Raw genomic sequence first — 26,465 nt, forward strand, 5'->3', positions numbered from 1 at the left:
TACATTGAGAGAAGTAATCAAAGACAAATAAATTTGTTAACATATCTTCTTGTTTATTTCAGTTGTTAACATAATACCACTAAAGAATGCAATGTGTGTAACTTGCGATGTAAATGAAGAAGGAAAACAATGAATTATAGTTCCATGTACTTGTAAATATTTATTTGTCATTTATCTTGATAATTATCCTTTTCATGCATAATCTAATAAAATAAATTAGTTTTTTTTTTTGTTTCTTACTAAGTATTTAATTATTATGAAATTGAAACTTCTAGTATCAAATGACATGGTCATATAAGATCTGACATCATGTGGTACTATCATGTAAGAACATGTTAACGATGTTCATCGTAATATGTAGCTTTTAAATGTTAAAGTACTTTTTAGTTCATGATTAGAAGAGTTGTTACATATCACTAGATATTTTTCAGGATATACTTTTACTAAAGAAAGTAATAACTCTTCTAGGACAAGTGAGCAGGCTCTCTCAGATCTAATGAAACAGGAAGAAGGATTTGGAGAAGAAGTGCAAGATGCCAAGAAGCGTGTTGCTGAAATCAATGATGAGCTTGAATCTATTATGATTGAATTAGGTGATGCTAAGGTATGAAGGTATATCAAGGTGTCAGTATTTTGTAACTTATGAATTAAACTAGGTAAGAACATTTGTACATTAATATATTTTCTCTTTGTTGGTAGGTGGACAAACATGAAGATTCACGTCGGAAAAAAAAGGCTGAAATTGTTGATCATTTCAAACGTTTGTTTCCAGGAGTAGTAAGAATGTTTTTTAGCTTTTCATTGTCCTTACTAATAGGTGTATTATACATAATGGTACTGTAAAGAGACATTTGTAGTGTGAGAAAGCACCTCCGTTTTGGACACATTGAGGAACAGATTTTTATATTCCAATCTTTATCTTTTATGTTAGATGATAAAAGTGACATTGCCTATAAGTGAAGCTGAAAATGACCTCAAACTACCTGATTAATCTAGCATTAAATTCCATTTTATAATAACTTCATATTTCACAGTATTGATAGGCTTTTTTTCAGTTATTTCTGGCTTCCATTGGTTAATGTTCTAATGCCAGATCTTTTGTTGTATTAAGCTTGAATATCAGCTAAGCAGCAGAAAAACTCGTTTTATATTTATGCTTTAAAGGTTTTTTAACTGCACTTAGTTTCTGAGAAAACAAAAACAACTTTGTTAGTATTGTCAGAGTAAAAATTTCACATGACTGTTTTAGAGTGTTCTTCACTGTTTATAAAACTCCAAGATGGCTTAAGTAATTAATTTATGATCTGTGAGTTTGCTTCAGTTTTCTTTATTGACCCTCTTATGGAATTTGGAAATTAAGTGTTTCCTCTTCCAAAATACAACTTCATACTGTAAACTTTAAGTAAGCATTGGCATGGACATGAAATGTAGTATGTGGAAATCTTAAGGTTTTATAATTAAAATTACTTAACAATTTTTCAAAAAATTTTTTAGTATACCTAATTTTTTTCTTTGCTTCAAAAGCTAAATAAGTGAATGTCATTTAACACTTAAATACCTTTCTCTGATAACTCCAGAAAATGTAATCTTTTATCAAAGGTAATGGGGTTTAATTTCAAATTTATAAAAAGATTGGAAATGGCTATGTATAACATGGTGATCTCAAACCTTAAATGTATATCATAGTCTTCTTTATATTTCTTCTAGTATGATCGTCTTGTTAACATGTGTCAGCCCATTCACAAGCGATATAATGTAGCCATCACTAAGGTACTTGGAAGGAACATGGAAGCCATTGTTGTAGACACGGAGCGTACAGCTCGATCTTGTATTAAGTATTTAAAAGAACAGATGTTGGAAGCTGAGACTTTCCTACCACTTGACTACATTGATGCTAAGCCTTTAAAGGAGAGGCTAAGGTAAAGTAATCGTGAATCAGTAACATGTCTACCATGTGTTTTAATTCATGTTTAATGATATATGTTTAAATTTCTGCCACTTTGATTACTAAGGTAGTTTGGCAGCTCTAGATTTTAAATCCTTTTGTTTAAAAATAAATCACAGTTTGTTAGAACTGATTATTGAAAACTGCTTGTGCAACGGATTGTAATGTTAATCTTAAACTGCTCTCTTTGAATAACAGTTGTTTAGTTATTCTTGTTAAAAATAAACATCAGGCAAAGTAAGCTGTTTAAATAACAAAAACATGTTAAATTTTAAGATTTTTTTATAATGTTAAAACTAAATAACTATGTATTCCAACATTATTGTTATTGTTTGATTGTTTTCCAAAGATTCTTTTTCCAAATGCTTTTCAATTATTTTTCATCGTGTATTAGATAGTTTTGAGCTGGTTAAGGTATTCTGTGCTTATATGCCTAGAAAGTAAGAATTATCTTCAACAGCTAATTTCTCTTAGTACTACTTGTAAGTTTTCAGTTGAATTTTGCCTGAAAAGCTTTGAGAAAGTTTCTAAATGTTGTTGATCAGTGTTGACTAACTTTTGTGTTCTTACAGAAAATGTATGCATGTCAGTAAGTGAGAATGGCTAAGCTTAACAGTTCATACATATCATTGGTTGAGATCATTTGACTTTGGTTCATTTCCAACTAACAGTTTATGTTTGTCACTGATTAAAATTGACTTATTATTGTGATCACCAACAAGTATTTCCTACATCATTGGTTAAGACTATAGTTGAGAAGACACTACATTTCATTAGTTGACAATAGCTAACTGTAGTAAACTCAAAAAAACATTTTCTGTGCTTTGTTTATTGAGATAAGCAAACTGTGATGAACTCCAGTAAACATTTCCTACATGTCGTTGGTTGATTTCAGCTAATTATAGCTAACTTCAAAAACAGTTTCTAGGTGTCATTGGTTGAGGTTGGCTAACTATGATTAATTTGAAAAACTAGCCTAAAATACATGTAATTAACTGAGATTGGCCAGGTTTGAAAAGCTTCAATAAACAATTTCACATATCATTGTTTAAGATTGACTGACTTTAGTGACCTTCAGCAAAGAATTTTATGTCATTGTTTCAGATTGACTTACTTTAGTGAGCTTCAACAAACAATTCTATATGTCATTGTTTAAGATTGGCTGTTTTTAGTGAGTTTCAACAAACAATTCTGTATGACATTCTTTAACGTTGGGTGACTTTAGTGAGCTTCAACAAAGAATTTTATATGTTATTGTTTAAGATTGACTTGCTTTAGTGAGCCTCAACAAACAATTCTATATGTCATTCTTTAAAATTGTCTGACTTTGGTGAGCTTCAACAAAATTCTATATGTCATTGTTTAAGATTGTCTGACTTTAGTGATCTTCAACAAACAATTTTATGTCATTATTTAATCCTGACTTACTTTAGTGAGCTTCAAAAACAATTTTATATTTCATTGTTTAAGATTGGCTGTCTCTAGTGAGCTTCAACAAACAATTTTATATGTTATTGTTTAATATTGACTTACTTTAGTGAGCTTAAACAGATAATTTCCATATACATTTTTCTGGAGAAATCGAAAAGAATTTTTTTTTAAATGTTTGTTTTGTATAGTACACAAATACTGCTGTGAAATATATGTTTGTATCTCATTTTTACAGTTTTCAGCAGGTTTTAAGTTCTTATGTTTTCATAAATTTATATTCTACATCAGGATATTTCATGTTGTCTGCTTATAGATATGTATTGCTCATTGGGCTTGTTCAAGTTAATAAATGGATGTTTTACTGAAAGGATTAACAGTCAGGTAACTGTTTGACATATCGTTGAAAGATAAAATGAAAAGTTGTGAAAATTATTCTTAGCTTTTCTTTGTGTTAATTGTCTTGGTATGTATGTATTTCTTTGATATTATTTAATTTTGGAGTAATTAAATTAGGAAACAAAATATAAATAGGATTTAAAGTGAGTATTTTTCAATTCCATTGCTCTGAGTTTTTATGTTTTTTATTATAGGTTGGTTTGTGTTAAAATTATTACTGTGACTTTCTTGTAATTGGTATTGAAAAGACAAATTTATTTACGACAGAAACATCCAGTCTCCTCGGAATGTTAAGCTTCTCTATGATGTTCTTCAGTATGATCCTCCGGCTATAAAGCGAGCAGTGTTGTATGCTACCAATAATGCTCTCGTTTCTGAGACTGCAGACGATGCTTCAAAAGTTGCATATGAATTGGGTGATGGAAAACGATATGATGTATGTTGTCTTTATCAAAACTGTTAGGTTATTTTATTATTTGGTAATGAAGAACATATTCTTAATATCTGAAAATGAATGAAAAAAGTAAAATTTCCGAAACATACTTACATCTCTCACACTTATAGCTATTACTCAACTGCCGGGTTTTCCCCCTTTAGCCATCTAAGCATTGGTCTGATCTTTTTTTACTTGCTACAATTTTTAAACCCAACTAAATTCCCCTTAGTGATATTTATCTTGTAACCTTGTAAGCTTCATTCAGTTATCACTTTTTCTTGACAGATCATCACTAAATGAGTTTCCTAGTATTATGATCCTTTATAAATACTTATATAATCCATGTTATCTAGTTATTTTTATAATGATAATAAAAAAAATGTTTTTTTAATTCCAACTTTGGCAAGCTGATTTACAATATGAATTTCTGGATTACTATTTGTGGCATGACAGCGAATGAGGTCTTCTTATCCCATCTCTTATATTCACACAACAGTTAGGGGGTAAGAGTTCCTTGCTTTGTTTTCACACACTATCAATTTGTAATTCAATTACATTACTCAGGTTGTAATGGACTCTGAAGAAATGTGGTGTTGCATAAGACCATGTAGAGGCTGTATTACCATACTATGGTAGACCCTCACTCATGGACTATTAGGAGCAAGGCATAAGGGGATCCTGCCAATCATTGGATTGAATAAATTGGTATTGGTTTGCTTTCAAAAATTTAGGGAACATGGCTCACCTAAGCACTGTTCCTCAGGGTTCCCTAACATGTACTACCCTTCCCCATATTCTACTAGTAGAGCTAAGCAGTCATTACTACACCTGGTTTCTAGTCACTGGGCTGGTGGACAGAGGCTTTTCCTCTCGAATATAAAAGTGAATTCCTCCACTATTGGAAAAGAGGGTGAAGTTGGGAGCTCTCCTACCTAAGTCTTTGAATTATTTTTCCCAGATATCAGTATGGATGGCACAGTCCTACTTGTAATACTTGTTAGGATTTGATTCTCAACAATCTAGTTGGGTTGAGTGTATTCCTTCTATTTGATGAATATTGATTCAGTATATTGTTCATGTAAGAGGGTCCTTTGTCTCCTTGTAATTCCAAACACAGAGTAGTGTCATTCTGGGTTCTAGATTGAGCATTGTTGTTCTATGTCTGCCCAATAATTCTGAGGATAAGTGGAATTTACTCTGCCCAGGTGGTTGGGAAGTGATGATAAGTGTTCATAATTATGGATTAGTTAAGTTGTGTTTCCTTCAGTTGAGAAACACATATGCAATCCTGTTGTTCGAAGCCTGGGGTGGTGCCTTTCAAACTTCTTCAGGTTGAAGAGAAGGTTTGTCCACTTCAGTGATGCTTACTTTCTTATCATGATTCCATTTGGTCGGAATGCATCACTCTGTGACTACAGGTTGGGATCTGTTCATAATGATATGTAAATATAGTTTGCTGTCCAATTGCCCTAGCCACCAACATGGAATTTAGGGACCATTGCCCTTTAACTCTAACCCTGAGTAATGGAATGTTGGCTATCTGGTTTAAGCCTGGCCTTATAGGAATGATAAATCAGGTAAAATTCCACCCACAATACAGGAATTAAACTATAGATGAAGAGCATACCTTTTCTGGAGATAGTGAGGCTCCCCCACTATGGTGCCAACCTTCTATAAACACACCTATGATTTATACAGATGCTTTATATATGAATAATGCTCTCACCAGCATCTCTACCTTTTCAGTCTGGGATTCTAGCTGTAAGTGGGATAGGAGGTAAGTATGTTTTGGAAGTTAACATTTTCTTAAATCAAAAAATGTATTTCCAATAATATTTAAATCCTTTCAAACTCTCCCACCCTTCCTCCCTACTGAGAGCTGGTTTAGATACTCGAAAATATGCAAATATCATCTGAATGAGGTGCATGTATACATTTCCAGGATAGAGGACAAACTGACATAGGTGAAGAGGGTTACAATATAAATGTATTCCCAAGGGCAACTAAGTGGGTATAAAAGACTGGAGCAAGCAAGAAAAAAAAAATCAGAATAGTTCTTATATGTGCAAAGAAATAAATCTTGGAAGTTGAGCAGGAACTGTAATTGTGAAAATAGGTATTGCTGGGAAAATATTAACTTATTTAAACATGAAAAGTGAATTGTAGTAATTTAGTTTATTATTCATTTTACATTATGTTTTTTTATTGTTTATGAAACAAAAGAGTTAATTTTTTTTATTATTTGGTCTTCAAAAAAGTTTGTTTTTTTATTGTTTAGTCTGCCAAAATAATTAATTTCATTTTATTGTTACACCTGCCACAAAAATTAGTTTCCTTTGTTACTTGGTTTACCAAAATAATCAGTTTCTTTTATTGTTTTGTCTTCATGTGCTTGTCTTTTTATGTATTCATATCTATAAAGTAATTAGTCATGTCTGGTTTCAGGCTGTAGCATTAGATGGTACTTACTATCAGAAGAATGGATTTATCTCAGGAGGCAGCACGTAAGTCTGAATATTATAACATGGGTTTTGGTATTTTCTTATATAAAATGCCACATTTTTTTAAAAGGTAATTTTTCTTTGTAAATCTTTTACCACGTAGTTATGCAAATAATGGTTTCTGCGACCAACTTGTTTCTGTAGCATAAAAGTTAGTGATATATAAAACAATTTACATCTTTCTCCATATAGTCATTGAAATCATGGTCCATGTAGCTAGTTGTTGATATGACAAGAGGTTTTATAGTTTTACAACAATTAAAATATTTTAAATCTTTCTGCACATAGTAATGTGAATAATAAATAGTTCCAGCTGCCAATTTTGTTGCTACTATAAGACACTTTCTAGTTTAAAAATATTTAAAATATATTTTTTGTCTGTATTTATTAAAAAATAAAACTTATGGTTCTGTATTATTATTATTTTATATTGCATTTATTACACTCAAAATTAATTTCAGACTTATCATGATGAGCATATCAGTTATCTTTCAGAGGTTTCACAGAAAGCCAATATTCAAACCATGTACTAAAAGTTTCACATAAAAACAAGCTTTTGCACTTTGTACCAGAAGTACCATAGTAATGTTCTGAATTTTTATTTAATTTTTAATAAAAAGGTCCCAAGTGTAAAAGCTAAAGATTTCTTATTTTTTTTAATTACATCAAGATTACTAATACACATCTTTTGAGCATTTTATAAACACAATTGCTTAGTATTCTTTAGCATAATTTATTTTTAGTGACCTTGCCAAAAGAGCTCGGCGATGGGATGAAAAAGCTCTGCACAACCTCAAATATCGAAAAGAAAAACTAACAGAAGAGTTGAAAGAGATGGTGAAGAAAACTAGGAAGGAGTCAGACTTGAACACCATTCAGTCACAGATTCGGGGGCTTGAGACTCGTCTCAAGTACTCAATCACAGACAAAGAAAACACAGTAATGGTTTCTTCTGTTTATGGTGAAGAGGTTTAATGCATTACTAGTTTACAATTAGTATTTAAGTTTAGATCCAATTTTTCCTTCTACAGTAGTGAAAGTATTTTGTTGTTTTTATTTTATATCAAGACATATTCCTTTGTAAATGAATCAAAAAATAACAATTTCATTCAATCATGAAATATTTCTTTTGAAAATATAAAATGCTTTCTTTGCTGGCTTTATATATTATGTTGAAAAGTGAAAATACATAGCCTAAAACAACATGAAAGCTCATGAAGTCTTATGTGTACAATAAAAACACCATGTATTACTAGTACTTATGTATGGAAGAACATTATGCTAATATAATAGTAACTTAATAACAATTTATAAGTATAATGAAATGGTTTTACTTTGAGAAATGTACTACATGTTTTACCAAAACATTTGTCTGTCTGTCTTCAGACCATTATTTTTGTAAAACGTGTATTTCTCAAAATAAAGCCAATTCATTATACTTATAAACCATTGTTTGTCAAATTACTGTTATTTGTTAATTTTCAATTCTTTTGTGGACTGAATTTCTTTAGTATGGAGAAGTGGGCAGTATTCAAGTTTTTATACCTTTATTGAAGGTCTCAACATAGAGGGTGAAAATTCATTTATTTGTAGATTTCTGGTCAAAGTCATTCAAAAAGCTTACTGTCAGTATTATGTATTTGGTTTCACACTATCACACCCTGATGGTTAAATCCACCTCTAGACCAAAATTACAGTATTGAATTAAACCATGGTTATAATGCTGTGTGTTATTGCCTGTTTCTTAAAGACGTGCTATCAATAGGCTAGTAATTTAAATATGTAATAAAATTTTCTGTTTTTTTTAACTGTGTAAAAAATTATGGCTGCTGTTGCATTAACAGTTTGCTTAGGTTTTGAAACAAAGTGATAAAACACTAGAAAAAGAAACTTGTGAACAACTTCTTCTACAGTTACATTCCTGATTTTTATTAAGCTTCTGGAAAGATTGCTTTGTCATTTTTACTTCATTGCACATGACCTTGTCAAGCTTCGTTTCACCAACTAAGCTGCTATTTGCTAAACTGTGTGTACAAGAGGCCTTATCAGTCTAAGTAACTGCTTGACTAGACAAAAAGTCTTGAAAAAAGAGAAATGTAAAATAGCATATACGTATAAGTTGATTGAATCCCCGTCGCACCAAACCCTTTCAGCCATTGGGCGCATTATAATGTTACGGTCAATCCCACTATCCATTGGTAACAGAGTAGCCCAAGAGTTGGCAGTGGGTGGTGATGACTAGTTGCCTTCCCTCTAGTCTAACACTGCTAAATTAGAGATAGCTAGCAACAGATAGTCCTTGTGTAGCTTTGCACAGAATTCAAAACAAATCAAATCACATAAGTTGATTTAAAATAGATTAACACTTATTACGTGTATTGAATGAAATTTCAAGTTCGTGATTTTAAAGTAATTGGCTTAATTGTAATATTTGTATGGTAAAAAACACCTATTTTATTGTAGGCACAGTGATCATAAATGCAGTTACTGTGTGTAGCTTTTTTAATTCACACAATTAAAATTTACAGTTTTGTAAAATAAAACCTGTATAAAACATATTACAATTTCACAAAAATGTGGGAATATATAAAAAATCAGTAATTGAAATCTTCAACAAATGTAAATGTTATTAAATCCTTTTTTAAGAAAAAGGTTATAACAATGAATATTTTTTTTAATTTTCAAAGTTTCAAATTCATATAAATATGTAACAATAACATATTTGCTGAAACTACATTTCTGGGAAGACAATTCTTATCAAGTTTTAAACTGTTTCATTTAGTAGTTTTTCCCAATTATAATCCCTTTTAAAAATCACAGTTCATCTAGTTTGATTTGAAATTAAAACATTAAATAACTCGAAACCAAGACTGGAAAGGCCAACTTCAAGTGACTAACGCTGCTGTTTGAGCTACCCGTTAGTCATTCTGGTGAGTTATTATTATAATTTTACTACACGTCTTTTAAAACCTTTTTATTACTTTCCTTTTTGAAAATGGCCATAATGTCAAATAACTCAGAACCAGGACTGGAAAGGCCAACTTCAGGTGACTGACGGTGGATTTTGTACTTACCTGTTAGTCTTCCTGGCGAGTTATGATTATTACAGTTATGCTACAGAAAGTCCTTTACATCTTGAATTACTGTAGTTTTTCTCTTAGTATTGTAGACTAGATGTAAACATTGGTTTTAATGCTATTTGTGTTTTTTTTAAAACTTTGTTTTGTTTTACCATAATTTCCTTTTATGAATTTTACTAAATTTACTTTTAACTTTTTACCAAATGTTTGGCACAGATAGTCTAGCTGCTTTGTGCCATAAAACACTAAATCAACCAACTGACCCAATCATAATAATACAGATCATATAACAGGTACATCAAACTGAAGCATATTGGCATCTGATAGTTAAACTATCTATAAAACAGTATTTAACAGCTCATAAAGTGTTTCATGTTTACAATATGGACTAACTGTTTAAAGTTTTTTTTAAAAATATGTCTGTAAACAAATGTGGTGTTTAATGTATTTTAAATCAGACTCATATAATTATGTTAATTATTATTATTATGTCCATTGATTTCAATGTACATATTACAGCTCTTGCTGAGTTTCACAAACTAGGATTATGAGAAGCTTACTGACATTTATGGCTATGGATAAGAGAGAATTGTTCATGGTTTATCGTAATAATTTGCATACCCAATAAACCCTGCCCCAAGCTATTCTTGTGGGTTGTGACTGTGCAGGTTAAAAACTCTAGTCTAATTGCCTTCAGTTGAATTGCGATGACTTGCAGTTGCAGATTATCTATTCTGGAAAGGTTACACAGATATGCAACTTTTCCATAGATCTTTAGATTTCCTTATTTTGTTCTTACATAAAATCAGAAATCTTAAAAACATTCTAAGCCACATAAAATAATTGATTAAAATGAAATTTTTCAATGTCCATAAGCACTTCCCCCTGAAAGATTAAAATACCAAATTCTGCTTTTTTAAAAACTACATAATTATCTATAGACATAAAGAATCAAAACTAGATACAATCAAAAATGTATATAAATTTAATTGAGTTATACAGTAGTATCTGATTATTTATTATTATGAAATTGCTCATCGTGTGTATATTCTAATAACAAAAATGTCTGGAAAAAAATAACTAAAATGGCTGTTGTTGACATCACAGAATATATTCCAAGTAAATTGCTCAATCAGTTGAGAAAAAGTTTTAATTGGACTGGTCATAGAAAAAATGTTACTTTGAAAGATGGAAAAGGTGAAGTACACAATTTAGGGTCTCAGAGAAATGCATGCTTAAACTCAGTTTTGGTTAGGGCAGCAAAACAAACCCTATCACACTCCCATGACCGTAGCTAGAGTGAAAAATTATCCGACTTCCAAACATCAACAAGTGCATAGGATCAGCCTTATGTAGTATATATGTATTTTATATAAGTGTAAAATCAAATACCACATTAAATTTAATTTAAAACTCTAACCAAGGTCCAAATCTCGCTGACCTTATAGCTAGCTACAACCATGCCACATTCCTGTCTCTGTTTTGGTCATAGGTGACCAATAGATCAACTCCAAGGTTTTCAGAAAATACCATTTCTGTAACTAAATGTCTTAGTTACATTGCAAGACCTTCTGACTCAATGTACTCCTATTCTGTAGTTATAAAGGTTTTCAAAATATGAAATTTTATCTTTTTATAGTAAGTTTTAGTTTTATCAAGAGACATATCCAAGATGTGAACATCACTATGCTACAATAAACTACCATGTTTGATACCAGTAAGGTTTGGCTTTATCAAACAAAACATCCAGGAATGTGTACAAATGAACATGCTAAAGTTCCAACTATAGGCAGTTACATATAAGAATTCATACTATACCATTTACAAACACCTCTTTCCTTTTGGTTGTTCAAACAGACTGTCAGTAGATATTATTTGCACATGCTAGATTAACTTTGAAAGACATATAAAGCAAAGGAGAGTGACATTGACTTCATTCAGTATATTATGCATGAACACCATATTATAACATACATTATTGCTGTGTAAGTTAATACTTTATATGCATGTTAATACATGTTGTTAAGCCTTCTGTTAGAAAGGAACTTTGTTCCACTGCTCCCTATAGATAGTGGCAAGACACCAGCTCTTTCTCTTGAAGAAACATAGCCTTTAAGCTTTACATAAATTACACATATTTCTAAATCTGTACCTCTCGGGCATTACCTACACATAATGTTTCTAAATGATGTGCTTAACTTCATAAATATCTGAGCTAAAACTCTGATCAGTGTCTAAATTCAGGTTGGAGTTTTCTTTATATGCAGGAAAAACGTGTTATAGCAAACCTACAAAAAGAAATTTCTATACTTGAGAAGGAGATGGAAAAGTTTGATGTAAGTTTTTTCTTTGAATTACTAATTTTAAGGTTTTTGACTTAAAATACTACTCTTAGACAGAAATAAAAAATGATTTGAATATACAAATAAATGTAATTTTGCATTTAATTAAAATAAAATATTAATATTAGGCCTATTTTTTGTAACACTACATTTTTTATTTAGTCCTTTAGGGTTTTTCAAAAATGAAAAAGTGTGTAATAGTATTTCAACCACAATATTTTGAAAGATTGAGTAGCACACAGGATAGCCTATAAAAGGTTCAATGAATTTCACAAAACTCAAACACTTTAGAATACTCAACAATTCAAAACTCTCAGGTTTTGTGTCTTTTTTTGGAATTCATTCAACCACACTACATCTGCCATGGCCATTGTTGATTACACATTTTACTCAATACAGAGCTCACCAGGCCTCATATCTAATAGTTTTCTGTTTTGAACCACATTAAAATATATGTTAATTGGTTGATTAATTTTTGAATAGTTCAAGATTCAATCTGTATCCCAACTGGCATGATAAGCTTTATTTTAAGTGAAACATGTCTTTAGAATGGATATAACAAACATAGTGTGGATGAAATACTATTATACCCTTTTTTCTTAAAAACTTATGCTTAAATGCGTAAGACAAGTATAATTAATTATAATCATATTTTGTCATCTTAGAAAAGATGTTGACACCATAATTAACATTGTTAGAGTATGTGTCTGTTTAAAATTATATTTCATAGGACAAAAGTAGAATGCATTTAGATGTGAACACCAAATTATTGTAACTTAAAAATATATAAAAACTTTTTATTTTAAAAATGTATTCCTTCACATTTCTAATAACATTCTGAACTACAAATTACAATAGAAAACTTGTTTTAATTGACTGATTAATTGTTGAGCAGCCCAAGATTCAGTCTGTGGAGTGGAGAATGAAAGAAAGAGAAGTTCAAATTGCTGAAGTGAAGGAAGCCATGAATACAGTAGAAGACCGAGTCTTTGCTGACTTCTGTCACACTATTGGAGTAGAAAATATAAGGTAAAATGAGTGTAAGTCTAGTACTGAAGTAAAAATGTAAATAATAATAAATATATTACAATTGTTTGCTGTCAATCACTGTATTTTGCTGAGATTCATTTCTAGACAAAAGTCTTAGCATATTTGTTTTTGTGTTTGTGTATATTAGCAGTGGATATATAATTCAGTAAAATTTTGTATGTGGAAAGGTATGTAGTTTTAAAAACGTCATTCTCATGCAGACAGTACGAAGAAAGAGAGTTGCGTGCAACTCAAGAAAGGGACAAGAGAAGACTAGAATATGAGAACCAAAAAAATAGAATTATCAATCGATTGGAGTATGAACGCTCTAAAGACACGAATGGTAATGACTCCTACTTTCTGAGATATTGAAACTTTGAATTCTGCAAAAATATTAACTCTTTCCTACAGAGTTGGTGGACTACACTGATCTTGTTACCCCAAAGTAACCATCAGTTTTCATACTATAAATTTTGATGTGGTATATGTATCATCATGAAATTTGTCAAACCTTTAGTAAACATTATAAGTGTTTTAAAGAAAAAAAATAATGTTTTTTATTAAATATTTTTAATAAAGATTTGTATATGAAATCAACGTGTTTACTGCCCTGAGTGCAAAGTGATTTTCAGGTTAAGTTTAAAAGTACTTTTTTTCATCTGAAAAATTTCACATTTTATTTATGTAGCATCCATAACTTCCTAAATAAATATCAAATGTCTTTTCTCAGCTAAAATTTCTATTTTATGTGTTATTTTCTCTACCTTAATTCTGTATAGACTCAGTTGATTTGACTAACCTTTTAACCACCATAACCAAAATTCAAATGATTCTGAATTACTCTTTTTTTCCCTTCTAGAATGACTGCAAATCATAACAGGAAACTACATTTTTTTTATCCTAAACAGCTTAAGGCTCATAACAGTTTACATTTTGTTTGTTTGTTGTCAATCAAAGTCTACTCTTTGATACTCTGAAGGTACTTGTGCATTAAATAATTTTTATTTACTTAAATAATGTTCCTAAAAACACAGAATGATAACACACAAAACAAACAATATCCTATAACTGCTGTAATTTAACTGTTTTTCCAGCACAAACGAGCTTTAAAGTAATTCCAAAAGCTTCTCAATCCAAAAACTGCAAGAGAAACTTTGAAATTGAAGATGAAATAGACAGTACTCTGTACTAAGAAATATAATATAATACATCATTTAATAGGTAACTTTATCTTTCTACTGGTTATAAATTATGTCACTTAAAGCATCAGAGAAAACTATTGGCAATTTGTGAAAAAAAGAGGATCTGACAAGTGGGTATGGCAAGTACATTTGATCTTCTGGTTTACATCTCTATAGACAAGAAAGATTGAAGGTTATAAGAATCAGAAATTACCAAGTAATATCTATTTTATAATGGGTAATTAATGTTGAGCTCCATACTTTAGAGAATAGTGGCAACTAAATTAGAGAAGAAAGAATATTTAAAGGAAAAAATGTCACAATTTTCATACTAGGGTAGATTGAAGATTTTTAAACAAATTTTTGTATAAACTTAAGAACTTAAAACTTATTTAATATTAAAATATAATTATTTAAATAAAATATTTTGTTTATAAATTATTTAACTAACTTTTGAATTTAACCTCATAAAGGTTTGTGACATATGCACTTTAACCTACCCATAGCAATAAGATTTACAGAAATGCACTTACTTCTTAATATATTATTAAAGTACTAAAAGAAATTTAGAAACATAAATCAATATCCTGTAGTTTATTTGTGCTATAATCATGGTGTGTTAAATAATGTTTTTTGCATTTATGCTAATTTTCTGTTATTTAAGACACTGTAAAAGTATAAACAACTATCCTTTTAACTCTAGTGCCTAAATGGGTGCATCCTACCCTGAGAGAACATTCTTCATTGATTCTAAAATATGTAAACTAACCGTAACATCATCTTTTAACACATTTTTAATATTTAGTGTCAACATTTATGTAATAAAAATTTAATTTATTTAATCATATTCATGAAAAAAATCAAAAGTAAAATTTTGATTTTAAATTGATTTCAGCATACTTTCAATGAACAAATTAAGTGTTTGTTAATTTCCTAACTTCTTTTCTGGGCATAATGGGCAAATAGGATTTAGGTTGTATCTACAGAAATACTGAATACAAGTTTAAAGAAGTTATAATTTCTTTGGATAGGTCACTGGTTAGTGCACATTTTAAGTATTGTGTTCAGTCATGGGCTTACTTGCCTTAGGAAGGGCATTAAATTGTTGGAAATGGTCCAGATACCAGAATGATATCTAAAATGGAAAGGTTGCCATAAGAGGATGGGTTAAGATCTCTAAAATTGTTTTCTCTTGAAAGAAAAAGAGTTAGAGGGGATCTTATTAAAATGTTTAAGGTTGTTAAAGGAATAGATGGTGCTAATGCATCGTGTTTTCAAGTAAATATTTTTTTAAAAAAACCTAAACTTTGATTTTTGTATTGCACTTGTTCAAAAATTATGTGTGACGTCAAAATACAAAGTCTGCAGTTTTGTATGAATTAGAAACTCAAACTACCAATGTTGGAAATCTTAAATATAAAATGAAAACCTCCTATCTATTCTATTCATGCTCATAAGTTTAGTCTTTAGCCTGTTTGAAAGTTTTTTGTTTTGTTTTTTATTAACCCAAATACAGCTCAATCACTAAATTTGATAACTTCTAATGGAATTCTATGGTATTGATATAGTACTGTATGATTTTTTTTGTTTATTAAAATGTATATATAAAACCTTAAAAAATTGTTTTATTTCACATCCTCCACTTGCAAAATTTTTTGAGGTTTAGCAGACTACAGCAAGCAACATCCAACTACAAAAGGTTGTAACAAGAAAAACTGACTGCTCTACTTCTTTTTTCATTGTTCTATGTTACTGTCTTTTACAAAACAGTCTAATAAAACACAGCCAAAATAGATCATGTTGTTAAAATCAGTTTTATATTCTTGAATACAATAATGTGAGTGAATGTGCAGTGTTATTGTAACTTCTGTGATGTTAGTAAGGCACTGCTTAAAGGCCAGTGTAATAAAAACAATAAATATATATAAATGTATAATGTTATGACATTTAAGCTATTTAGACCAAACATGTGTGTTTTTGACTTACAATCTGGAGACATTCTAAAAAGAGAATCGCTCGGTGTGGATTCCTGTACATGGTTGAGGGGACCTCCCAGGGAAGGTTCTGGTCTTTCAATTTACCTCCTCTGGAATATAAACATCCACCCACGTGTTTGCCGTGCGTGGCGACCCATGAAGGGGAGGAGATGATACTGGTGGTTGAAGGGTCCAACCCTAACGCACCACTTTGACCTTGAATTCCTTTAGACGGGCAGCCTTTGGGTGGCCCCTTTTGGGTCAATCGACTGGTTCATTTGGGCTAGTGTCAACCAAGTACCGGTGTTGGAAGTTCTCAATGGGTGTTGTGGATGTTGTGTCTGATGCTAGTGTTTGGGTATAGTGCTTACAAAACCCTGGTGTTGCTGCAGTGTCCTTAATTGACACTGTAGTGCGTCCCCTCATAGGGCTTCATGGTGGGTGGGGTTAGTGGGAACTGAAATTTTCTTTTTTTTCTATGGATCCTCCATCTAAAAATTTAAATAAAATAGTGAAAAAACGGTCCATAGGTAAACGACCATGTCTTGAAGACTGATCAACAATCTTCAACATCTGTAACACCAGTTGTACCTCATTTTCTCATCCTACATTCTCTTTTAGAAAAATCTTTAGGGCAAATGTCCCCCTTTTTTATTCAGAAGGGACTGGAAGGACTTGCTGGCTCTTCAAAGTCAGTAAAGAAGCTTCAATCTGGAGACATATTGGTTGAATAGTCCACACAGTGAACTTCTCTTGGCGAAACCACAGCCAAGGAACAGGCTTTGAGATATCAGAACTAGAAACTATATCTCATGCTACTTTGAATTCATCACGAGGAGTTATTGTTGAGAGGGATTTGAAGAACATCCCTATGTCAGACATTCTCGCTGGTTTCTTCACTCAAGGTGTTTCTGCGGTGAGGCGCATCTCCACTTGCAAAGATGAGTTACACTGCCAACAAATATCCTCATTTTGTCATTTACATCAGCACATGCACCTGCCACCATCAAGGCGGGTTATCTTAATTGCAAGGTACAGCCATACATTTCAAACCCTCTCCGATATTTCCAGTGTCAGAGGTCCGGTCACTCAAAGATGTCATGTCGTGGTTCCCTGACATGTGCTTGTTATGGTGGCAAGGACCACGATGCCTATGAGTGTGACACGGACCCACATTGTGTCAATTGCAATGGTTCTCACCCTTCATACTTTCATTCTTGCCCTAAATGGTTGGAGGAAAAAGAGGTGCAGCATTTGAAAACAACTCATAACATTAGTTGTCCTGAGGCTCAAAAATTGCTGTCCACCAATTCATCTTAGACATATGCTGCTGCACTTCATTCCATAACCACAGTGGGAGTGCAGACAGATCTCTCTGTGCCTCCAAGAGAATCATTCTCGAAACAAATTAAAAGCCTTTTGACCTCCATGGTTAAAAAAGTTGATGAATCAACTTCTGCACCCATCTCTTTCCTCCCATACATTCCAACAAACCCCAAGATCCACATCCTTTGGTTTCAGGTACAGGCATACCTTCGGATACATCTTTTTCTCTCACCCTAAGATGCAAAACAGTCATTTGTTGACATCCTCAGTCACTGGAATCCCTTTTCAACAACAAAGACCTACCCAATCGACCCAGGTCAGGATGAATGGAGGTTGACAGACCTCCCCCGAATAAGGACAAGAAGAAAAAATGACATGGTCATAAACAGAAGGATTCTCCAGCCAATTTGCCAACACGTCATTAAAAATGGCTACCTTGATACAATGGAACTGTTGAGGTTCACGATCTAATCAGGATGACATCAAAACACTGATTGTTTCCTACCATCCTGTATGTCTTTCCTTACAGGAAACATTTCTGAAACCATCCCGATACAGCCACTTTTTGATGGTTTTCTTTATACAGAAATGACAGGCTGTGTGATGGACAAGGGCATGGAGGGGGTGGCACTGTTGGTTGATTAGCATGTACCCATCCTGTCTTTGCCACTCAATGCACCATTGGAGGCTGTAGCCATCCATGTTTTCTTGGGTCATACCATCACTGTTTGTTCTCTCTACCTGTTACCTGGAGAGACATTTGATCAATCAGACCTTGATGCTCTCATTGAACAGTTGCCATCTCCCTTTCTAATCCTGGGGGACTTAAATGGACATCATACCCTCTGGGGAAGTGCTGATATTGATAGGAGGGGTCGCTCTGTAGATCATATGCTCTCTGATCACAATCTTTCTCTTTTCAATACTGGTTCTTCCACTTATTTTCGCACACCTAATCAGTCCTTTACTGCTATTGATCTCTCAGTTTGCTCCCCTTCATTATCCTCCCATTTCTCATGGATGGATGACAATAATTCACGAGGCAATGATCATTTTCCTTTTGAGAGAGACTGGCCATGGTTGATTTTGCTTAACTCACGAGTCCCGGTGGAAACTGGATCAGTCAGACTGGTCCACTTTCACTGCTCTCACAGAACTTGATCCTGCCATCATCTGTCAGCCATCAATGGACGACTGTATGGCAGCAGTAACTGACTGTATTATACAAGCAGCTGCTCAATGTATTCCTAAAACCTCGACACATTTTTCACTATATTCCCATCCGTGGTGAAATCCTGTCTGCCACATGACACGGAAGGCTCAAAAACAGGCCTGGGATGCTTTCTGTAGATATCCCACACTTTCCAACTGCATCACTTTCCAGTGGGCCCGTGCACATGCTAGGTGGGTAAGACGTCAAAACCAGAAGGAATCTAGGATTAAGTTCACAACTAGCATATCTTCTACCACTAGTTCCAAAGTCATATGGGACAGAGTTGGAAAGGTCAGTGGGCACAGCACTTCTGTCTCCCTCTCGATCTTACTCTCTGATGGCCATGAAGTAGCTGATATCCTGATCATCGCCGATACTCTAAGTGAAAGCTTTTGCTGAGTATCTAGCACTTCTGCTTGTTCCTGCACCTTCTTGGCCATCAAGACTCGGGCAAAGCGATCACCTCTTTCCTTTCAAAGTGATTGTCTCTACGACTATGGTCATCCCTTTACACCGATGGAACTGAAACTGGCCCTTCATCGGTCTGGCAGTACATCTGTTGGACCAGATAATTTATACTATGACATGCTGTGCCATCTCTCTCCTGCTTCTCTTGATATTCTTCTAATTGTTTTTAAACAGATCTGGCAGAAGAATGTTTTTCCTAATGCCTGGTGCCAGGCTATTATCTTACCTTTCTCTAAGCCTAGGAAAGATCCCAAGATTTCTTCAAACTACTGTCCAATTGCTTTGATGAGCTGTCTCTGTAAGAGCTTAGAGAGGATGGTTAATGCTCATCTTGTTTGGTTCCTTGAATCAAACAACCTCCTCTCATCCACCCAATGTGGGTTCCGACGACAGCACTCCACCATGGATCACCTGATTCGACTTGAAATGTCAATCAGAGAAGCCTTTCTCAAACGACAACATCTTGTATCAATATTCTTTGAGATTGAGAAGGCTTATGACACGACATGGAGGTATGGCATTTTGTGAGACCTCCATATATGTGGGTTATGTAGCCATTTGCCAATTTTTATTAAAAATTTCTTAATGGACAGGAGATTCCAAGTTTCTGTGAGTATGACACTTTCCCGTTCTTTTCTACAGGAATTTGGAGACCCTCAGAGCTGTGTTTTGAGTGTTGCACTTTTCAGTATAAAGATTAATGCCATCACTGAACAACTCCCTCTCACTGTTGCAAATGGGCTCTATGTCGACGACTTTCACATCTCATGTCAGTAGTCGAACATGAGATGTATTGAGCAGCAACTACAAACTGCCCTTGATCATGTACTGAAGTGGACCACGGCAAACGGCTTTAATTTCTCTCTCTCTAAAACTGTTTAATGCACTTTTGCCGCCAATGGGGTATTCACCCTGATCCTGAACTCCGTTTCACTGCCTGTGGTCCCTGAGATCAAGTTTTTCGGGCTTGTCTTTGACGATAAGTTGACTTTCATGCCACACTTTAAGCAGCTATGGGTGAAATGTACAAGAGCACTGAACATCCTCCATGTCCTCTCTACCACCAGTTTGGGAGCGCAACAATATTCTATGCTGAATATATGTCGTGCTCTTATTCGATCAAAACTCGACTATGAATCACTGGTCTATGGCTCTGTCAGACCCTCGGCCTTAAAGATGCTGGACCCCATTCATCATCAAGGACTTCGGCTCTGCACTGGGGCTTTTTGCACCTCCCCAGTTCAGAGTTTATATGTAGAGTCTCATGAACCTACTTTACACCTTCACCGTCTGCAACTGTCTTAACTATATTCTTCAAATCTTTGTTCCTTACCAAAGCATCCCACCTGCAGTTGTGTTTTCCTTTCTCGGTGGGCCATACTTTTTCAGAACAGACAATTTGCCATTGCTCCTTTTGGCTTTTGCATTCAGGTGCAGTTGGATGAATTGGGTCTGTCCTTGGATAACATTGCAGTATCCATTGGTCAGCCCATCCCACCATAGCTTATTACAGTCCCCAAATGTGACCTTTCTTTTTTTTAAGTCATCTGAGAAGAGCAGATACTCCTGATTGGAAGTACCGTATTTTATTTACTGAATATCTTTCGAACAATCTTTCCATTCCAATTTATAAGTATGGTTCTAAATCAGGTGACTCTATGGGCTCTGCCATGGTTTGTTGCAGTTTGGTGGTTGCGTGCAGAATCTCCTCTACAGCTTCTATGTTCACTGCTGAACTGTATGCCATTTCTCTTACCCTGGATCATATTGAAGCTAAGCAGTACTCCAACTCCACTATTTATACTGACTCGCTTAGTTTTCTACTGGCTCTGGGATCACTTCATGTTGGTTCATACCCCATTCTCGCTGATATTCAAAACCGACTGGTCCATTTCTCATTAACATCTACTTCTATCCAGTTTTTCTGAATACCAAGCCACGTTGGTATACGCAGGAGCGAGCTTGCAGACACGGCAGCTATATCTATCTGCTATGGCACTGTCATCACAGTGCCTATTCCATACATGGACTATGGTCCTGTATTCAGGGCTTAGCTCTGTGCCAACTTGCAGTCGACTTGGAGTGAGCAACGCGAAAACAGGCTTTTCCAAATAAAACCCTGTATTGGACTTCAGCCGTTTTGCTTCCGTGAGGATCAGAAGGAGGAAGTTGTTCTAACTAGACTATGCATTAGTCACAGTTTTTAACTCATCGTTTTCTTTTATTTGAAACTGATGCATAGTGTGTAGTCTATGTAACACTCAGATCACTATAAGCCACATTTTACTTTCTTGCCATCATTACAAATCTCAATGACAGCACCATTTTAAATGTGTTCTGTCCCAAGATTTGTCCATGACATTGGGCAGTGTTATTGGTGATAATGACAGTGTCCACCTTGATAAAGTTTTTAGTTTTTTAAAGGCCATTAATCCTTTTAATGTTGTTTAAGTGTTTTATATTGTAATTCCCTTTTAAGAATCACAATCTCTCTAGTTCAATTTGAAATCAGAAAATGGACGAGACATTAAATAACTCGACACCAGAACTAGAAAGAGGTGACTAACGCTGCTGTTTGAACTACTTGTTAGTCATCCTGGCAAGTTATTATTACAATTTTGCTGCATACCTTTAAAAACTTTTATTACTTTACTTTTTTGATAATGGCCATAATGACACATAAACCAGAACCAGGACTGGAAAGGCCAACTTCAGGTGACTGATGATGGTTTTTGTACTTACCTGTTAGTCTTCCTGGTGGGTTATGATAATTACCTTTATGCAACAGAAAGTTCTTTACAACTTCTTTTACTGTAGTTTCTCTCCTAACATTGTAAACTGGATGTCAACATTGGTTTTATACTATTTATGATTTTAAATGCTGTCTTGTTTCACCTTCATCTCCTTTTATGAATTTTACTACGTTTACTTTATTTTTACCATTTTACCGGACGTTTGGCGCAGATAGCCTAGCTGCTTTGTGCCATAAAACACTGAACCAACCAACTAAAAAGAGTAAAGCATAATTTATATTTATTTCTTAATTATTTACAATAAAATCTTTATTAAAAAAATTTAATACTTAATTCAAAAAGTTGATATTTTGTGTATGAAAGCCTTTTAATGTTTTCCAATAATTTGCTTTTGTGCTTATCCCATATATGAATATGGTCCTGTTTTGAAGGCCTGACTTCATGCCAATCAGCAGTCAGCTGGGAGAGAACAACATCATAACAAGCTTTTCCAGACCTTTTCAAACCTTCTTTTGTTCTATGGCCATATTTTTTTCATAAGGATAAGAAGGAGAAAGTTGTCCTGGCTAGGACATTGATCACAGGTTTCTAATCCATCATTTTCTTTTATTAGGGATTTATTCACCAATGTATGGCCTTTGTGACACTCAAGTTACAATAGCTTATATTATACTGTCATGCTGTCTTTATGGCACCATTTTAAACAAGTTTTCTACACCTTTAGCCTTGGCATTGATGATGGTGAATTTGTCTAATTTGATTGTCTTTTTAACTTTTTCTGAGTCATTGGTCTATTTAATTCTATTTAAATCTTTTGTCTGTATTTTTGACATATTTAAAAAATTTTTGATCAATTTATTTTTATGTTTTATCATACTTTTGCTGTTTTTACCAGTTGTTTGATTCAGATAGCCTAGTTGCTTTTTGCCAATAAATGTCATAAAACTAATCAACCTTAGCTTACCATCAGGAAGTGTATTTGGTTTATCCTTGTGACAGGTTTACTTCACAGGTTTGCCCACCCTGGACTACTAACTCATGGACTACATGGATAGAGCAGAAGGGTCTAGCTGTCCATTTATGGTTTACCTTGTATTGAATAAATTGGTATGATCTGCATTTAAAGATATGGTTTTATGGTCAGCCATTGCACTGTTTCAAGTGTTGTTGTTCCTCTGGACTGTCAACCATGTTTTACCTCACACCCCTTTCTTCTAGTTGAGTTTGAGAGTCTTTACCACTTTCCAGTTCTAAGCTGCTGTTGGGGTAGTGAACCATGGAGGCATCTTCCTGAATGTCATAATGATAGTAAAGTCCAAATGATATATTATAAATGATTATAAAAACTATTCAGTTGAAAGTAGAGCAATGGTATTCTGCTAGTGTAGATGATGAGATATCTTTCACTATGTAACATTGGTGTGAACCATCAAAATTACAGACATCCCTTCAATTTGGATCCCTCATTCTACCCCCATGTGGATGTAGATTCTCAGTGGCTGGTTTTGGATTCAAAGTTGAATTAATCAACATATATCCTCACACATGGATCACAGATTTTTCTACTCCCTCATTTTTGTTATTGTTGCTACTTCATCCATGGATTGGGTCATGGGAGAAGTACTTACAGATTACTACAGTACTTCCCCTTTTGCTGTCCATTGATTATTATTATTCCAAGGATGTTGTTGCCCTTTGGGCCATTCCTGTCATTATATATTCAAATGAGATGGTTTACATTACACAGGTATCTTTCCTATGCTGGATGTTGGGTTCCTGGATCAATTATTCAATTTTTCACATTGTTATTAAAGGGACAACATGTGCCCCTTCATGAATTGAGTGTACAAAATTCCTTCTGGTCTTTTAAACTTGAGATTAAGATGGTATGATCCTACCCCCTAACAGATGGCTCGGTTTTGGATTAGTATGATTCTCATCCTACCCCTGCTTGGATGTCAATTCCCAGCATCATGGGTCTTGGATGTAGTTGACTTCCCATAACCACTCTAAGCCTAAAGACACATCCTTCAATTACACACTTTTATGTTTCCAGGATAGAGTTTTATAACTTTAATATATCATGTATGGTTCGAGTCACTATTCTGTCATAATTCTCTTTCATTTGGTTGTGCTTCTCCAATTTTCAGGCCAATATATGCAACATTTTTCCACAATGGGCAAAGAATATACCTAGTTCAAAAGTGTTGCAGTCTCCCATGTATGATCTTTGACACCAAATAACACTTTTTGACTGTCCTTGAAACATTTTAGTAGGATCTTTCTTTCCCTCTCACCAATACCTCTGTTTGCTCAAGGTAAGATTCTAGCTACTCATGGGAGAGTAGGTATTGTACCGTATCAGAAGTTATAATGTTCCTATAATGAAAATGTATTTCCAAGAAGTACTCACCTTGCTCACACTTGGCACTCTTCCTCCCCACTGAAAACTGGACTTCCAATTTCTGCCAAAACTCAAAGTGATAGTCTGGCAGAATTTAATAGAGGGAATCAGATATGTCAAGAATGGTACACTCTTATTGGTGGAGGGTTGTCACATGATACAAGACTATTGGAATCAGTCAGTTCCAGATGTGATAAATTCAAGGTTTGTAACATGTGCAAAACATTTTTTCTCCATATGTAGGGCAGCACTGAACAGTAATAGCCATTTATGTAAGAGGAAGTAAGTACCTAACAAAATACATTTTTCAGTGTAGGAGAATTATAACTTTACTTGACTATGTAAGTAGCTTCTGAAAATTGACAGTTTACTCAACCATGTTGGTTGCATCAGAAAAGTTTCAGTTTACACTGTGATGTTAGTAACTTCAGAAAAGCTTCATTTTGCTCAGTCATGTTGATAAAAATGTTGCTTGACCCAATCACATGGCAGCTTTGGAGAGGTATCATAATAGACTGGAAAATTTGTAACTTTAGAATGTTAGATGATACTCTGTAGCTTTGATGTACATTCTATGTATAATAAAAAACAAACAAGTATTTTAATGTTCAGTAACGTGAGCAAGAAGAAACATTATTTCTGTTTAGACATGTAAATTATGTTTAATTCTGTAGATTTTATTGTGAATATTTTGAATTATTTTTCTCAACTCTAGAAAATGTCAACAAATGGACTAAAACTGTAACAGATGATGAGAAAGAACTAGAAAAACTAAAGGAAGCTGAATCAAAACAAATGCAGGTATTCAAATCTTGTTTTCTCCTGTTTTTTTCTTAATTATATTGAATTCGTTTTAATGGGTATTAGTTTTCATTGTATATGTGTTGATAATTCTAGTTTTAATAACGATAAATGTATTTTTAAGACCTGAAAATCAAGACCTAGTATACATTAATTGGTGAGAAAAAGTGAAAACATGTGTAATAGTATATATTTCAATGTATTTATTACTACTGCTTTTTTTATTCTTGCCTCACAACCAATAAACAAGGATCATTTGAACTATTCTTAAAATGTTTCCTACTGAGAACATGAATTGTTGAAAAATTTTATAAATCAGCTGTCACTTAAGTCACCAAGTATTTTATTTGCAAATTCTTACAGTTAATTGATGAGGAAATGCAAAACCTGGACAGATTAAAAACCTCTAAGATCACAAAAAAGACAGAGGTTGATGGAATGGAAGATGCAATGACGGAAGTACGTAAACGGTTGACAGCCATGCAGAAAGAAATAACTAGTGTTCAGAAAGCTGTGACTGGACTGGAGACTCGATTAGAGCAGAAGAAAGGAGACAGACACAGTCATCTCCAGGCTTGTAAGGTAGGAAAACATATTAAAGTCTGACTCTATGGAAGCTTGTTAAATATGTGTTGAAAGAGAAATGACCATCTGATCAGCACTAGTATTTCTAAATATACTAGCAACGTTAACATAAGTTAATGTCAAAACTGGGGATTGGCATGACCATGAGTTTAGGGTGCTTGCTTTATAATCTGTGAGAATAAAACCAATCACAGAACCTGGTCACCTTTTCAACTGCTGGAATGTTATAATATAATGGTCAGTCCCATTGTTTGTTGGTAAAGAGTTAGGAGGTAACAATGGAGAAACTTTGTTCAAAATTCACTCAAAAACATCAGATAGTATAAAATGAAATAATTTTGTCATTGATCAGTGACATAGATCTTCATAAGATTGAAGTTACTGGTAATTGTAGAAATTCAAAGCTTCTCTCTTTGCAGATGGTTTTGCAATGTCATTGCAATATGGGGAAGTGAAATTTTCACCTTTTGTACACAGATTAGATGTTTTCTTCATGCATCTTTCTAAGAGGTTTTCATATCATTAGCCTTGAGGCAACTTTAACATAACTTTGCGTCTTTTAACGTAAACTGTACAAATGCATCATAATATCATCATT

The 26,465-nt window shown here is 33.5% G+C and overlaps 1 protein-coding gene across 13 annotated transcripts in view; it reads left to right on the forward strand.

Annotated features, from left to right (window-relative positions):
• The window catches only part of LOC143250539 (structural maintenance of chromosomes protein 1A-like), a 110,821-nt gene that overhangs the window by 51,803 nt on the left and 32,553 nt on the right, over window positions 1–26,465 (forward strand). For 12 of the 13 annotated variants that reach the window (XR_013028235.1, XR_013028233.1, XR_013028234.1 and 9 more), the window contains 11 exons: window positions 469–604; window positions 700–777; window positions 1,708–1,919; window positions 4,040–4,208; window positions 6,654–6,712; window positions 7,453–7,648; window positions 12,057–12,125; window positions 13,027–13,160; window positions 13,382–13,503; window positions 25,197–25,282; window positions 25,646–25,864. Coding sequence is in view for 9 of the 13 variants with exons in the window: in XM_076501236.1 (XP_076357351.1) it covers window positions 469–604; window positions 700–777; window positions 1,708–1,919; window positions 4,040–4,208; window positions 6,654–6,712; window positions 7,453–7,648; window positions 12,057–12,125; window positions 13,027–13,160; window positions 13,382–13,503; window positions 25,197–25,282; window positions 25,646–25,864 (1,480 nt within the window). In the remaining 4 variants the exon portion in view is untranslated. The remainder of the gene's footprint in view (window positions 1–468; window positions 605–699; window positions 778–1,707; window positions 1,920–4,039; window positions 4,209–6,653; window positions 6,713–7,452; window positions 7,649–12,056; window positions 12,126–13,026; window positions 13,161–13,381; window positions 13,504–25,196; window positions 25,283–25,645; window positions 25,865–26,465) is intronic. The other variant, XM_076501239.1, reaches the window with a different exon arrangement.

Source organism: Tachypleus tridentatus, chromosome 5, assembly GCF_004210375.1.
Source record: "Tachypleus tridentatus isolate NWPU-2018 chromosome 5, ASM421037v1, whole genome shotgun sequence".
NCBI classification, from domain to species: Eukaryota; Metazoa; Arthropoda; class Merostomata; order Xiphosura; family Limulidae; genus Tachypleus; species Tachypleus tridentatus.